This window comes from Gigantopelta aegis, chromosome 14 (genome assembly GCF_016097555.1).
Source record: "Gigantopelta aegis isolate Gae_Host chromosome 14, Gae_host_genome, whole genome shotgun sequence".
NCBI lineage: Eukaryota > Metazoa > Mollusca > Gastropoda > Neomphalida > Peltospiridae > Gigantopelta > Gigantopelta aegis.
Window position 1 is genome coordinate 31000914 of NC_054712.1, and position 18053 is coordinate 31018966.

Consider the following 18053-nt stretch of genomic DNA (forward strand, 5'->3'; position numbering starts at 1 on the left):
TTGGATTGGTTTTTCTAAACACGAAAATTTATTTAATATGTAATTGTAGTCGTTAAATACGATTAGTCGGAAACATATAGATCCTTTAAGTTGATTTTTTTCTGTTACAACCTTGACTATAAATAATTATAATTGAATTCTTAAAAGAAAAATGTATTATCCTGACGGAGCCAGCCAGCGGTAGTGTGTGGGTGACTAGTGCAGAGGAAAGGAAATGAATGTCTGTGTAATAACAACCTGGCACATATCAAGATACGGCTCCTTGTAGTGCAACAAAAGGTAATTTCGACATTTGGGAAAGAGAGATTAAGAGAGAAACAAACAGAGAGTGGAAGAGAGTGAGACGAAGAGTAAGATAGGGGAAAGGAAGAGAGAGAAAGGAGGCACAGAGAGATGGGAGTGAATGAAAAATAGAGAGAGAGGGGGGATGGAGAGAGAGAGAGGGACAATATAGAGAGAGAGAGGGTAAATATGAAGATAAAGACCGGGAGGGAGAGGCAGAATGAATGCATGAATGTTTAACGACACCCCAGCACGACAAATACATCGGCTATTGGGTGTCAAACTATGGTAAACGCAAATCTAAAGTGATGATCAACATCAGTATAAAAATTCAACAGTTAAATAAAAACACAGTGTAAAGAACTGTATAAAAATACATATATCACAGAATAAAAGTCAGTATCACATAAAAACTGCAATAAAATTTCTGGATGGAATCTAAATGATTCCTTCACATTTCTTTTTCCAAATAAATCTTTTTTAGTTGCTGACAAATGCTTACTCTCCACCAAAATGTGGCGCACCGTCAGAAGACACTGACAGTGTTCACACTGAGGTGCAGGATCTTTCTTCAAGATAACTGAATGGGTCAAGTAAGTATGACCGATGACCGACACAAGACTACCTCATCCTTCCTGCACTGTCTATAGGAGAACTGCCACTCTCCCAAGACTCGCTTGATGACATGAAGCTTGTTCGCAACCGCACCTTCCCAATCATGTTGCCAAGTCGAAAAGATAAATTTGTTAATACTATATTTAAAATCAGTATACGGTACACCAACCTTGGCATGAGGCAAATACAAAGCACACTTGCCAGCAGTATCTGCCTTTTCATTACACCTGATACCAACATGGCTGGGCACCCAACAAAATACATCTTTATTGGCAATAGATAAAAAGACACACTTTCGTATCACCATCCCAATTAAGGGATGGTCCAGATTCATATTGCGCAAAGCTTGGAGACACGAAAGTGAGTCGGTAAAAATAATAAATTTGGATGCACTAGAATCCTTTATTTCTTCCAAGGCTTTAATGACTGCCCAAACTTCAGCATTGAAAATCGATGCCGAGTCAGGCAGTCTCATGGAAAGTATTGTGTCCGATGTAAAAAGTGTAGCACAAGCCACATAATTCCCATCCCGTGAACCGTCTGTATAAACAGGAATGTAATCACGGTACTTGTCTTGAATTTCCATGAAAAATTGATTATATACAGAACCTGTACGATCTTTCTACAGATGCGCAAGATCAAACACTGGTGGTGTAACACACCAAGGTGGTAAAACAAAATATGAAGGAGTTTCCAAAGTGTCAGTTACATCAATGTTGGAAATCGACAATAAACGCCGAATGCAACGACCAAATGTACGAATAGCATTTAGCTTTGAATCAAACAATTAATTACTCTTAACCCTAAGCCTAAACGTAACCCATTTTCTTTCTGGCGGAGGCCCCCATACACCCTGTTGACTGTGGTTGCATTCAATTCCATAGATCCATACCCAAATATTTCTTTCTGACAGAAACACTGACTATATATGTATGTTATTTAAAGGCTCACATAGACTGGATGCGGCGAGTGCGTGCGGTCCAACTGTTACGTCTGCGGTTGCGTGTTGGGAATATACACCATATATGATTATTCCATTGCGGCTGGGCGCATGCTTTTTTTACAGACTTTCCATGATAGGATTCTAGTGCATCCAAATTTGTTATTTTACCGACTCACTTCCGTGTCTCCAAGCTTTACGCAATATGAAGCTGGACCATCCCTTAATTGGGATGGAGATACGAAAGTGTTTTTTTTTTATCGATTGCCAATAAAGACATTGTATTATGTTGGGTGCCAAGCCATGTTGGCATCAAGGGTAATGAAAAGGTAGATTCAGCTATTTTGGATTTGCCTCATGCCAGGGTTGGAGTGCCTTATACTCATTTTAAACATAGTATCAACCAATATACATTGGAACGGTGTGGTTGTGAACAAGCTTCATGCTAACATGCCAGTCTTGGGAGAGTGGCAGTCCTCCTATAGGCAGTACAGGAAGGATGAAATAGTCTTGTGTTGTGCTTGCATCGGTCATACCTTCTTGACCCATTCATTTATCTTGAAGAAGGATCATCCAAATCATTGTGACCACTGTCAGTATACTCTGACGGTATGCCACATTTTGCATCTGAAAGAAACTAGAAACAATATATTTGGTCAAAGAAATGTGATGGAATCCTTTCGATTCCATCCAGAACGTATATTACAATTTTTACGTGATACTGACTTTTATTCTAAATTTCAATATTACCTATCTGTGATATTTGTAATTTTCGCACAGTTCTTTACACTGTTTTTATTTAACTTTTGAATTTTTATACTGATTGTTATCATCACATTATTTTTGCATTTACCATAGTTTGACATCCAATAGCCGATGTATTTTTCATTCATTCATTCCTTAAAGAGGTCCTGTTAAAGACTTCTCCACCTCCATCCCAAACATTTTCGATCTGCCCTTGTTACCTTTCCTGAAGACTTGATTCCTTTGATCATACACATGTAGACGATGCTCCAGGCGCCGATCAGGCCGACCACCATCTTCCAGTTGAGGTAGCTCGGGGACTCGACGTCAGGCGCCGTATTCAGAGTCTCACGGTACCAGAAGTAGGTGGGTGCGCCGCTAGTCTGGAACGAATAATCAACAGACAAATAAAAATGAAAAGATGGATAGGTGTGCGTATGGTGGATGGATGTATGAGCGAACAGGCCCGTAGCATGGTGGACATTATTGGGGGGGGGGGGGGCAATTTGAATGAGCGCCGAAGGCGCGAGGTACATGGATGCATAGATGCATGGATGGATGCATGGATGGAATGAATGAATGAATGAATGAATGAATGAATGTTTAACGACACCCCAGCACGAAAACATACATCGGCTATTGGGTGTCAAACTATGGTAATGGCGGGTGCATGGATGGATGCATGCATGTATGGATGGTTGGATGGATCGAGAGATGCAAGATACATGGATGCATGCATGCATGCATGCATGGTTGGATGGATGGATAGATGCAAGATGCATGGATGCATGGACGGATTAATTAAAGGTGCATTAATTATTCCGATGAGAGACCAGCCACACCCAAGAACAATTTGTGAGCTCTGAAGTTGTAATTTCCACACTTTGAAACTAGTGTTCACCAAAATGACTGACCTCGCATTCCGGGTCGAGTATGATGGTGGAGTTGCCCTCTATGCGGTGGGGACACGACGCCCAGGGGAGAGGACTCTGGAAGCTTTGCACGAGATAGAGCAGACACCACGACATGATGGTGTTGTAGTAGAGCGCCACGTTGAACGAGACCACGGCAGACGCAATCCCGATACCCGCGAGATATGGCGAGACTTGGTTCCACGACCCGACGGCGCCTTTTCGCAGTCGCTGGCCAATCGCAAGCTCCAAGAAGAACAGAGGGATTCCTTCGATTGCTAACATCACTGCATATGGAATCAGGAAGGCACCTGGAAATAAAAAAATAATAAAATAAAAGTATAAAATAAAAATATAATAAAATTTAAAAAATAAAATAAAATAAAATAAAATAAAATAAAAAACAGTTCCAAGATATTTTACAATCCTGTTATTATAATTAGATTTAAAATTTAGAAGCTTGCATGGGTGGAGGTCAGACTGTTGCGAGCGATGTTTTTACAGGGTGTCGGTACATGCTCCCCTGGAAACTACATTATCTAAAATGGACATAAGGCTGGTAGATACAGGGTTCGAAGCCCGGTACCGGCTCCAACCCAGAGCGAGTTGTAACAACTCAGTGGATAGATTTAAGACCACTACACACTCTTCTCTCTAACTAACCACTAACCACTAACCACTAACAACTAACAACTAACCACTAACCACTAACAACTAACCACTAACAACTAACCACTAACCACTAACCACTAACCACTAACAACTAACCACTAACCACTAACCACTAACCACTAACCACTAACCACTAACAACTAACCACTAACAACTAACCACTAACCACTAACCACTAACAACTAACCACTAACAACTAACCACTAACCACTAACAACTAACCACTAACAACTAACCCACTGTCCTGGACAAACATCCCCCATATCTGAGGTGTTTGCCCAGGACAGCGTGCTTGAATTGTAATTGGATATAACCATGAAAATAATTTGAAATGAATGAATGAACGAATGAATGAATGAATGAATGAATGAATGAATGAATGAATGAATGAATGAATGAATTAATGAATTAATTAATTAATTAATTAATTGAGCTGCGGGGTTTCGACCCCCAAAACCCCTCCTCTGCTCATGTGTCACGTAGATGTATAGTCAAAGAAATGTGAAGAAAGACATGTTTTATTTAACGACGCCACTCAACACATTTTGTTTACGGTTATATGGCGTCAGACATATGGTTAAGGACCGCACAGATATTGAGAGAGGGAACCCGCTGTCGCCACTTCATGGCCTACTCTTTTCGATTAGCAGCAAGAGATCTTTTATATGCACCATCCCACAGACAGGGTAGTACACACCACGGCTTTTGATATACCAGTCGTGGTGCACTGGCTGGAAAGAGAAATAGCCCAATGAGCCCACCGGCGAGGATCAATCCCACACCGACCGCGCATCGAGCGAGCGCTGTACCACTGGGCTACGTCCCGCCCCATGTATAGTGAAATGATTTCGAAGAAGCCCCCCCCCCCCCCCGAAAAAATCCGGAAAGCATTATAGATACTTAAAGAAAATTCTCTTCTTAACTGTTTAAGGAGTTTTAGACTATTAACTACTCAGTTCCCCTCCCCCCCTCCAAAAAAACAACAACACAAAACAACAACAACAAACAAACAAACAAACAAACAAACTGAAAATCCAAGCTACCGCCCTGTGATGGTCTGTTCTAAATGGTTAAATAACATCCAATAAGAATAACTGACGGGTTTGACGTGACTTATCATAAATTTGGCAAATAACTGGCTGGTAGTTCATGTACTTTCCATTTTCACACCATCAATGCCGCCGGTGGCGGACAATGGATTTTTACCGTACATGTATAGCCTAGTTCTGCGCTAACTTTATTCCCTGTCAGGTGCGGATCCAGTGGAAAGGTGCTCGAGATGTACAGCTCATCCCGATTTACGAAGTGTCCAGAAAAACCCCAGTGTTTATCAAAGGGATACAATAAATATACAAAACTTCACGTACGTTGTTTTCGCTTCCTATTTATTTAACGAGTTTATTTTGCGCAAGAATATATACCACGAGACAGCGTAGCGACGTAAAATAAATAGGAAGCGAAACAACGTTATGTGAAGTTCTGTATTTATTACATACCTTCTTTTCTGTTTTACAAAAACGGTTTTTAATTTAACGTAATAACAACACTATGATCAAAATTCCTTTCATGGATTTAGGCCTACTTAAAGTTAAAAATCAAACTCTGCAGCAGCCTTGTGTAATGTTTCAAGTACGATGTGACGTCTTTTCAAGTACGATGTGACGTCAGTAAATAAGAGGCGCAAACTGCAGTAAAAAGAAAAAGGGAATTCCCCATTTAAAAGTTCCGGTCCATATCGTATGTGAAGTTCAGTATAGTTATTGTTATGTTGGTCGATTTGGTCTTTCTGGGGACGATTGTCATATTGCAATGTCTGTTAACGTACTTTTGAATACTCTAGGTCCTAGAGATGCGTGGTATAACCGGTATGCCGTGATATATTGTTTTAAAGGGTCAGACCCAAGTTTTTAAACACTATTCCACTATTTACGATCACTGAAATCAAACTTTACATATATTGTATTGTTTATATTATCCATTTCCGTGCAACCGAAGTTTTTCTGGTGATCCTGGTGTTTGTAATACCACAAAATGTTGTTTGTTTTTTGTTGTTTTTTAAACGCACGTGCGTCTGAGAAGTACCAGTTATGGAGTCGAGTTTTAGTCCATTTTTACCGGTTTTAACGGTTTCAACTTCACAGACTCTTATTTCACTCTCTTGTAACGTTATCCAAATGTGTTACAGGTTTGTAACTTAACCAAATTTAGTGTCCATTTTTACGGGTTGAAACTAGGTCTGCGCCTTTAACAATACGTATTTTTGACGCATTTAACTTGGGAGGGCCATGGTTACGTCAATGTAACTTACCATTTGTGACACCCAATAGCCGATGTGTATTTTTGTGCTGGGGTGTCGTTAAACATTCATTCACGTCAATGTATGTTAATAAGACTACAAGAAATGTTCGCGAAGTTAATTCAGTTTAGGTCAATTCAGTTTAAAGTGCATCGATTTAACCATAAAAACTGCCCTCGGGGGACAGCAAACATGGATCCAAGGGGAGGGTTTTGTGGGTACACGCCTACCCACCCACACTAACCCGAAATCTGAAGTGTCCGGAAAAATCCACTGTTCAGCAGATGAATATAATTAATATATTTGTTGTTTTTGGTAATTTTGATATTTCTCTGCAAATTACCATATACATAATACACGTAAATGTACTTTTGCGTATCATAGATGCCCTGTTTACGCGTTGCATCCACCCTCCTAAAAACGACCCTGCATCTGCTCTTGCCAGTTGTGACAGTATTTAAAAAATACAAAATTACTGTCCACCCCCACTCCTTTAAAAACGCAAGAGTTACAGTCTCATTGTGACCCCTGTTCGATTTGACGCTGGACCCGCCACCGGTTGGTATGATTTTATCAGTCTATATTGATCATTCTTCAAATGGACTAAATAAATTATTTCTATTTCCAACTCAGATGAGAAAAGCCATTGAACATCGCACTCATATAATTGAGATGTTGATACATTAATGTAAGATATTAGTGTGAGAGGGCGCCATGACTCCTGCAAAAGGAACCGTGACCATGGTTAAAGGTTGTAAATATCCATTGTCTGGGACAAATACTGGGAGAATACTATAAGATCGGCCGCTAAATATCATTTATCTTAAAACGAATTGTTTTAAAACATATCTAACGAGCGAAAACGAATTGGATACGTTGAGAGTTGTAAGATAAATGGTATCTAACGGACACGAAAAAAAAGAGAGTAAAGTTTGTTTTATTTAGCGACGCCATTAGAGCACATTGATTTTTTATCTTATCATCGGCTATTGGGCATCAAACATATGGTCATTCTGACACTTTTTTTTATATAGAGGAAACCCGCTGTCGCCACATAGGCTACTCTTTTACGACAGGCAGCAAGGGATCTTTTATTTGCGCTTCCCACAGGCAGGATACCACAAACCATGGCCTTTGTCGAACCAGTTATGGATCACTGGTCGGTTCAAGTAGTTTACACCTACCCATTGAGCCTTGCGGAGCACTCACTAAGGGTTTGGAGTCGGTATCTGGATTAAAAATCCTATGCCTCGACTGGGGTCCGAACCCAGTATCTACCAGCCTGTAGACCGATGGCCTAACCACGACGCCACCTAGGCCGGTCTAACGGATACGAATGTAGTATTGTATTGTTTACGTATCTTTAACTAAATCGAATTTACGGCCCTAACGTGTGTAGTTAACTTTATGCGTCAGTTTTAGGTTAATTTATACATCACAAAGAAATCAATTTCGGCTGTGCCTTTTTCTCTCATTGGATGGTATGAGATGCCATCATATAACCGTAAATAAAATGTGTTGAGTGCGTCGTTAAATAAAACATTTCATTGGATAGTATGGCGATGGCAACCTGGTCATCACCTAGGAGCAGCCAGTCGGACGTCTTTAACTTGTTATCACACGGATATGTGTTATTAGTATGTGTTAACAGAAATAACGAATGAGGTTATCACCAACGGGTGTGTAAGAAACCACAAACCCATTTCCTCTCAAAATAAGACATTTAATCTAGTGTTATTTCCTAAAAACTCTATTATGTACTTGCAAAACAAAAAGCAGGTCTGATTACAATAGTATATAGTTATATATATTGTCACGGGGAGCCTATAATACCCGTAACTGAATAAAACACGATTGTCCAAATATCTCTCCTGTATATCTATTAGATCTCTCTGTATCGGGCAGTCTATACCCGAGTGGCACGTTTAGTTCACTAGAAAACACAACAAAACACAATACACTTTGGAATTTGTATTAACATTACGCTGACAAATGTACTTGCCGCAGTAGTTAATTAACAACAACAATATAATAACAACCCAGAACTAATCACTTAATTAGTTAATCACTAGGTTTACACAATATTCTAATCACTTCACGGTAATACAACCCACACACGTGTGATAATTGAGAAACGCTTCCAGGGGAACTTAATTCATAAAGGAATTACAACTCTATTCCTAACTGGTTAATTTTTAATTAACCCTTAAATACTCAGTCAGTAACATTGTAATACAGAATTAATACTGGTACATATCTAGGATGACCGGCTAAGCTTTATCTTACCAAATACTCGTATAAATATATTAGAACAGTGAAGCCTACAATTTACTTCGTCAGATTACCGGAGACACTGTCTAAAGAATATTGGTATAATACAGTATTAAAATATTTAAAGTCACATCAATCACATCAAGGTTATACAACAGAGAAGAAAAATATATTTACCAGTCCAGTCGGACTACGTTCCCCGGGAGCCTTCCAATGTTTCTCCCCGATATATCTAAAATCCTATCTATTTATTCAAAAATCTCGGAGACAGCGAATATCGCCTGGGGGCACAAAGCGGTACCTCACCTATCATGTGATAGTTCCACAACTCCCAGGGACGGTATTTTCTTCTTAGATGGCCAGACTTACTGTCGCCTAGTTCGCCAGAAATACCATGGTCGCGCGGAGGTATTACGTATCCACTCTCCACATGGCCTCCACACCTGGTATGGGTGTGTATTAGGGGGTACGGTCGCGCGGAGGTATTACGTAACCAAGTGCCCACCTGGTCTAAGTGCATATTGGGACGCAGGACTACCACCGTCGCGCGGGGGTATTACGTAACCAAGCTGCACACAGCCCTCTAAAACAATTAACATCGCCACAGGCGAAAAGATAAGAGCATGTTCCGTCACATATATATATATGGGGTTTTTGGGGGGTGGGTTTTTTTGTGTGTGTTTGTTGTGTGTGTGTGTGGGGGGGGGGGGGGTTGTTTGTTGTTTTGTTTTGTTTTTTTGTTGGGTTTTTGGGGGGGTAGAGAGGGGGCGGGGTTGTGCTTTTTTTAGTGAAGACTAGTCAGGGTCCTTAATCTTATATTTTGGACATCTGAGGATATCCGAGCGGTAGTCGTGTTACTGGTCTACCTCAACATCCCTCACCTTCACCCAACCTCCCCTAGTACGGCCCTAAACACGTCCTGATTGGCAATAGTACTCGAAAGGTCAGACTATTTGAGATTTTCGATTCTGGTATTAGCTCGCATGGAAGTAAACAGACGTGTGGTCTAATACATGACGATGACGCCAACTCCCCTTCCAAATCCATTCTTAATGTCATGTTCGAGTTATTGAGACCGTGTCCGCAGATCGCACAATCCGTCGTTCGGTTGTCTTGAACGCGGATCGATAACGCCCGCAGATTTTTGCGGTGCGGGTTTCTAAATAAAACTAAAAGCAAAACTAATTCTCTCGAAAAGAAATAGATCATCAGAAAACGTCAAACAATTATCGACATGTTCGCGGCAGGACAAAAAGGAAACTACTTTTCAGAATTCATATTAATTCTAGTTGACCTTCAATTTGATGCAGTGGCAACTGTTTTCAAAGGTCGTAAGATCGATCTTTCCTTCCGCCCGTCTCTCCGTCTCTCTGATTATCAAAGGCCGTGGTATGTGCTATCCTGTCTGTGGGATGGTGCATATAAAAGACCCCTTGTCATTAATGTACCGGGTTTCCTCTCTAAGGCTATATATAGCAGGTTTCCTCTCTAAGTCTGTGTCAAAATGACCATATGTTTTTTACCAATCTTTAATTTATACAGAAACATTACAAATGCATTTATGTATCAAATTGTTATATATGACTATATAACATTATTATACAACAAATTAAATATATGTACTTGTATATAAATTATATTACTTTGATGTACCCTGTTGAATTCAAGGCTCCCCAACCTTGACATGGTCAGAATGGACTGGGGAAAATAAATATTTAAAAAAACAAAAAAACAACAACAACAACAAAATTACCATATGTTTGACATCCAATAGCCGATGATTAATAACTAAATGTGTTCTAGTTGTGTCGTTAAACAAAACAAACTTTAAAGCTCTAAGACTATATGTCAAAATAACGAAATGTTTGACATGCAATATCGGATGATAAATAAATCAATGTGCTCTAATGCTGTCGTGAAACAAGAAACTGCAACTGATATATCAAACGTATGGGTATTCCTAACTGTAACCGGCCTCGGTGGCGTCGTGGCAGGCCATCGGTCTACAGGCTTGTAGGTACTGGGTTCGGATCCCAGTCGAGGCATGGGATTTTTAATCCAGATACTGACTCCAAATCCTGAGTGAGTGCTCCGCAAGGCTCAATGGGTAGGTGTAAACCACTTGCACCGACCAGTGATCCATAACTGGTTCAACAAAGGCCATGGTTTGTGCTATCCTGCCTGTGGGAAGCGCAAATAAAAGATCCCTTGCTGCTAATCGGAAGAGTAGCCCATGTAGTGGCGACAGCGGGTTTCCTCTCAAAATCTGTGTGGTCCGTAACCATATGTCTGACGCCATATAACCGTAAATAAAATGTGTTGAGTGCGTCGTTAAATAAAACATTTTTTTATTTTTTTTCCTAACTGTATATTGACTTCCAATAGCCGATGATTAATTAATCAATGTTCTCCAGTGGTGTCGTTAAACGAAACAAACTTCTCCTTCCTAACTGTATTCTAACTTTCCTATATCTTAACCTGGGGCGGTTGAGTGTTCGCTTGAGTTGCTTGCGTTGCAGGATCGAACCACTTCGGTGCATTCATTCAACTGACTGGATTTTTTATCGTTCCAACCAGTGCACTATAATTGTTCAAAGACCGTGGTATGTGCTTTACTGTCTGTGGGAAAGTGCATATAAAAGATCCCTTGCTGCGTTAAGAAAAAAGTAGCGCATTTCCTCAAATTACTACACGTCAGAATTACCAAATGTTTGACACCCAATAGCTGATGATTAATTAATCAATGTTCTCTAGTGGTGTCATTAAACAAAGCAAACTTTTAAAGGGACATTCCCGAGTTTGCTGCATTGTAAGATGTTTTCGACTAATAAAATATTTCTACGATTAAACTTACATATTAAAAATATTTTCTTGTTTAGAATATCAGTGTCTGTATATTCAATGTGTTTCTAGTCGTCTTAATATTTATAAGAAGCCAAAACTGGATTTTGTTTTCAAATAATTTCGTACGTACGAAAAATCTTTTTTAGGAAATAAAATGAAATTTAACCTAGTACAAATATTAGAACGATCAGAAACACATTTAATATACAGCCACTAATATTTTATGCAGAAAAAATATATTTGATATGTAAAAACAGTCGTCAAAAAGTATCCGTCAGTCGATAACGTCTTAAAAATTGCAGCAAACTCAGCAATGTCCCTTTAAACATTTTATTCTGACTTGGGAATTGGATATAAAAGATCTCTTGCTGCTAAATGAATATATTAATTGGACTATACGAATCACTTTGCGGATGTCATGGGTTTCTCTTTTTCAATCTAAACCTAGAAACTTAAAACTATTTTGGTACACCCATGCCGTCAAACGGCAGCATATGGAGCATTATTGTACTAAGAGTGTTAATAATAACAGGATGCATAGCCTATGTACAGTCATAATTTAAAATAGCTGTACACATGATTTTACACGAAGACAAATGTTGACAAAACGATCAAATATAGTTACTGATTTTTATGTGTCATTATTTTAATTAGTATTTAATGACAAGAGTTCATCGTAGAATAAAATACAGTCATAATTCCAAATAGCTGTACACGTGATTTTTGCGAGTCAGCAGTTAGTATTTAATGATATTGGAGAGTACCGGCCTCGGTGACGCCGTGGTTAGGCCACCGGTCTACAGGCTGGTAGGTACTGGGTTTGAATCCCAGTCGAGGCTTGGGATTTTTAATCCAGATACCGACTCCAAACCCTGAGTGAGTGCTCCGCAAGGCTCAGTGGGTAGGTGTAAACCACTTGCACCGACCAGTGATCCATAACTGGTTCAACAAAGGCCATGGTTTGTGCTATCCTGCCTGTGGGAAGCGCAAATAAAAGATCTCTTGCTGCTAATCGGAAAGAGTAGTCAATGTAAAGGCGACAGCGGGTTTCCTCTCAAAATATGTGTGGTCCTTAACCATACGTCTGACGCCATATAACCGTAAATAAAGTGTGTTGAGTGTGTCGTTAAATAAAACATTTTATTGATATTGGAGATATGGATATTGGGGAAAAACATATGTGAAGTAAATCCATTGATTGCATTCGATGTATTCTAACTGCAGTCATGCATAATTGTGGGTACCATCCAAATTACATTGATCACCTGTTGCTTAAAAGTTAGATGTGCACAAATTGCTGACATATGTTTGGTATATATAAAGGATGAATAGTATATGACGGGTATTTAGGGTAGCATTGAACCATTGGACAATATATCGCAGTCTCTGTATCTTCAATGGGTTACATCCACATACTGACTAAAAGCAAAATCACAATACACTTCTAAAGGCATACTAAAACTAGTTGTAATCAAATTTTCTCTGTATACATGGTACATAATGTCCTTATATATGAGTGTGAATATATGTGTATGTACTCTAAAATCTAATATAAGTTAATTAAACTGCTGTTTAAACTTGGTACATGAAATGTTAAATTTCAAAACAAACCACCAATACAGGCCCCGGCCTGCAGGTTATACAAGCTACTTGTACAATGATAACATAATAAATAAATAAATAAATAAATAAATAAGCAAATAAATAAATAAAAACAATTAAATAAATAAACTATAAATAAATTAATTTAAAAAATAATAATAGAAAAAATATGATACTCTCCACTTGAGATACGAACGGCGTACCTTCTACGCTCGAGTCACAGACGCTACCGACTGAACCCACCGAATCGTTAAAACTTGATCTGGGCGGGAGCCGGTACCAGGTGAACCCTGTCCAATGTCCCAACCAAGGGAAGGGAACTGTATTAACGTGCCCACATCCTTACGGTTCAGGCACGCCCACCATGGATTCGGCTTCTGGCATAGCCAGTCCACGATTCCATGGCGGGGGGGGGAGGGGGGGGGACCTAACCAAGACACGACCGAGACCTCGTTGTGTCTTTAAATGAACTGACGTGTGACCAGGTCTTTCAACCCTGTGGTCTAACTACTAGTGTTGCGACCCTGGAACCCATTCGGAAAAAGAAAAAAAAAGTAAAAAATCCATTTAACTAATTTGATGATAAACTGAGACTCGTTGATCGGCGTCAAAACAATTAAAGCAATTTGAGAAATGTTGATTCAACCGAATGGGATTCCCGCGCGGGAGTCAACCGAACATACAACATTGATTTCGCATTACAGCTTGGTACTAAGTGACGGTTCTGCTGATGGAACAAAAAAACACAATTACTGAACACTTGGCTTTTTGAGAGTTTCTGGTAAAATTACAGTCAGCTTTATTCTGACAAGAAGGTTTTTTTGGTGTCTTGTCTTGTCTTGTAGGGTTTTTCATTGTGGTTGTTGTTGTTTCTTCCACAAGTTAATATTCGCCTGGTCAATCATGTCGCAAAAGCAGAAAAGAAGATAATGAAAATAAATGAATAAAAAAGGGACAAGTAACGAAAGAAACAACGAAATAATTAACAAGTGAAAAAAGAAGAAAAGAAGAGAAAAAAGTCACAAAATAATAACATTTTTAAGAATATAGGTCGAACAAACCGACGGATTGACCGAGTCAAACCGACAGACAGCAGAAAACCAGACGGAAAATAGGTAATGCGTGAAACGCAGAACATATAACAAAGAAAGAAGCAAAGTATGGCTAAAATTGTGTCTCTCTTCCAGATTTCGTTTTTCCATTGTAAACAATAAAAAATATGAAAGTTTATTGTAAAGTATGGGCATGAGTGCTATCAGTGTAGGAAAGAAAGAAAGAAATGTTTTATTTAACGACGCACTCAACACGTTTTATTTACGGTTATATGGCGTCAGACATATGGTTAAGGACCACAGATTTTGAGAGGAAACCCGCTGTCGCCACTACATGGGCTACTCTTTCCGATTAGCAGCAAGGGATCTTTTATTTGCGCTTCCCATAGGCAGGATAGCACAAACCATGGCCTTTGTTGAACCAGTTATGGATCGCTGGTCGGTGCAAATGGAAACGCAGAACATATAACAAAGAAAGAAGCAAACTATGGCTAAAATTGTGTCTCTCTTCCAGATTTCGTTTTTCCATTGTAAACAATAAAAAATATGAAAGTTTATTGTAAAGACAGTCTGGGCATGAGTGCTATCAGTGTAGCGGCCGGGACCTTAGCGCAGTGGTAAAGCGTTCACTTGATGTTCGGTTGGTTTGGGATCGATCCCTGTTGGTTGTCCCATTGGTCTATTTCTCAAAGGCCGTGGTATGTGCTATCCTGTCTGTGGGATGATGCATATAAAATATCTCTTGCTACTAACGGAAAAATGTAGCAGGTTTTCTCTCTGAGACTGTATGTCAAAATGACCAAATGTCTGATATCCAATAGCCGATGATTAATACATCAATGTGCACTAGTGGGGTCGTTAAAGAAAACAAACTTTAACTTTAACTATCAGTTTAATAATCCAACCGTCTGTGTACCGGTACCGTTGAAAATGAGATGGGGATATTTTATTCCAAATATACACCCTGTGAAACATCGATCGAAAATGATGATTAATACTGTTACGTTGAAGGTCTAGAGATTGACAGTAGTAAATCAGTGGCGGATCCAGAAAATCCATTGGGGAGGGGGGGGGGGGGGCAATGACATGAGGCGAAATGCCAATGGAACTTTGGGGGAGGTTTGGAGGGGATCGTAAAAAAATTAAAATTGATATATAATAAAATTATAACTGCCCCTGCCCCCCCCCATGATCCGCCTCTGGAAATGCAGACTTTGTTTCAAATATATTAAATAATATCAAGCTCGTCATTGGTGACAGAGGCGGATCTAGGGGGGGGGCAGGGGCCCGGGCCTCCCCCCCACTAAATTTTGCGACAGTTATAATTTTATTATATATTAATTTTCATTTTTTTTAAGATCCCCTCCAAACCTCCTTCAAAGTTCCACTGGCATTCCGACTCATGTCCTTGCCCCCACCCCCTAAATGGATTTTCTGGGTGAGATATGTGACAGGACGTGTTGTCATTGAAATATTTTTTTGTTTGTTAAATCTTCTTTTTTGTGTGTGTCTGTATTGCAGTTTATTTTGAAATAGTATCAATGCACCAGCTACAATTATGCTTGAAACGTGCGGGATGCTATTAAAACTTGGATTACAGTTTTCATGCGGAACTGTGGTATTCAAATGCGCTTCTGTTATATTTAAAACAAGCAGGTTAAACCCCTCCTAATCCTCGGCAATTTGTTGGGGGTTTTTTAATTCTAATTTAAGAATGACAGGCGACAGTATTTGTATCCACTGTGTATATGTTTACTGGTTCACAGTTTTAGCCACACATGTTACTATGGTCCTGTATCGGTATTTAATTGGGTATGGGAACTCTTTTAATGTGCCCATATCCAAAAAAGAGGTTCGGGCACGCCTATCCCAGATTTGACTTGTAACATCGCTATTGGGCAATTTCGTGACAGAAGGCTTCAATTGGTATACACCCTTCAAACACCTTTTTATTTACTTTGCTCCGGTACTCACTATCACTAAAACCATTACTCTAATTCCATTTGCTTGTGTTATATCAGAACCTCACCTACTTATTTTGAGCAGTATATAAAGTAGACGATCACCAATTGAATAACATTGTCAACACCCTCAGTGAAGGTTAATCAATAGCGCCAAGATATTAAATGTTTTGACGGCAAACACTTCATGCGCCGACAACGAAAATTTAAACGAATATCTAGCTCACGGCAAGGTAGAGGCAGGGGCGGATCCAGGAATTTTAGCAGGGGGGGGCAGTCTTGAGCCTTTGAAGGCCCCCCCCCCCCCCCTCGATAGGAAATTTTCATATTTGAAGATAGCTTTAGATGGATTTGAAGTATATTCCCGTTATCAAAATCCTGCTTGTTCAAACACCCAGGCCATGTCTGAAATGTCTCAGGATCGAACATAACTGTTTGTTTTCTTTATTCTTTTTAATGAAATTAATTTTGTGTCACGAGCAGGGGGGTGGGGGGGGTCCAGACCCCCTCGACCCCCCCCCCCCCCCCCCCCCACTGGATCCGCGTCTGAGAAGGTATATTATTAGTGTTTATTTGGTCGCATTATCTAGTCTCCTATTTCTCTAGAAAGGGTTCTTAGAGAAATGATCGCCTTTCAGTTGGAGGGTCTTGGGATTAGATGGGGGGGGGGGGTGTATTCTTTTGTTGGGATTGGATGCGGGGGCGTTTCAATATTGAAGGCGCAATCTAGACTGGATTTTGTTTACTTTCTCTTTTTTTCACGCCTACCGAAAAGAAGCAAGAAATCTTTCATTTGCACACACACACACACACACACACACACACACACACACACACACACACACACACACACACACACACACACCCAATAGACAGAACAACGTACATATGGCCGAAAGTGTACCCGTAGTGGAACAAAGGTTGGAATGGTAAAACAAAACAAAAAAATGGTGCCTACAAGAGTGACCGACATCATGAGTTTGTTTATACCTACGTTCGTGCTTATATCCAATTGCAGTTCAAGCACATCGTCCTGGGCACACATTTCAGCTATGTAGGATGTCCGCCCAGGTCGGTATCTTAGTGGTTATTGGTCTCAGACAAGTCGGTGTACTGGCCTTACGCCTACCAACTCGCATTCTTCAGTTTTCTAGTTCTCTAGTAAGGGTTCTTAGAAAAATGATTGTCTTTGAGTTGGGGGACGGAGGGAGAGAGAGAGAGAGAGAGAGAGAGAGAGAGAGAGAGAGAGAGAGAGAGAGAGAGAGAGAGAGAAGAGAAGAGAAGAAGAGAAGAGAGAGGGGGAGGGAGGGTGGCAGGGTCTTGCACCTATCCATTGGGTTGTTAAACTCGTTCTAGGCTGTGAGCCTGTACCGGGATGCGATCCCAGTACCTACCAGCCTTTAAATCCGACGACTTAACCACTACACAAAACGAGACTGGTAAACATCCCCCCGCTTGACTACAACTCATCTCCGTAATGGAGACTGTTTTTAAACCTCTCCTTTGACAGTAGCCTATCATGAAACACCGATTCCAATAAAATAATCCATTTTTATTCTATATGCATACTTGAGGCGACATCACACTGACGTATTTAATACATGTAATTCCGCATTCTACAGTCTTAATTTAAACGAAAAAAGAATCGTCGAATGTTTTGCTCTTGGCGCGTGTGGCAATTTAATTTAGATGCAGTAAAACATGATTTTCTTTAATATAAAATGCTGCAGATTTTCCATTTGTCTGATGAGATTTTAGAGCCTCCTTAAGCTGTGTTTTCGCGGTACGTTTTCACTATACAAACAGGGCCGTACCCAGTCTAAAATAAAGAGGTTTGAAACTTGGCTGTACAATAAGTAATTA

The 18053-nt window shown here is 39.9% G+C and overlaps 1 protein-coding gene across 1 annotated transcript in view; it reads right to left on the minus strand.

Moving 5' to 3' along the window:
• Positions 1-18053, minus strand: part of LOC121389183 (sodium-dependent neutral amino acid transporter B(0)AT3-like) — a 94061-nt gene that overhangs the window by 39029 nt on the left and 36979 nt on the right. Inside the window, exons 2-3 of the mRNA XM_041520788.1 lie at positions 3496-3972; positions 2803-2964 (exon numbers count right to left, since the gene is read on the minus strand). Of these exons, the coding sequence (XP_041376722.1) occupies positions 2803-2964; positions 3496-3972 (639 nt within the window). The remainder of the gene's footprint in view (positions 1-2802; positions 2965-3495; positions 3973-18053) is intronic.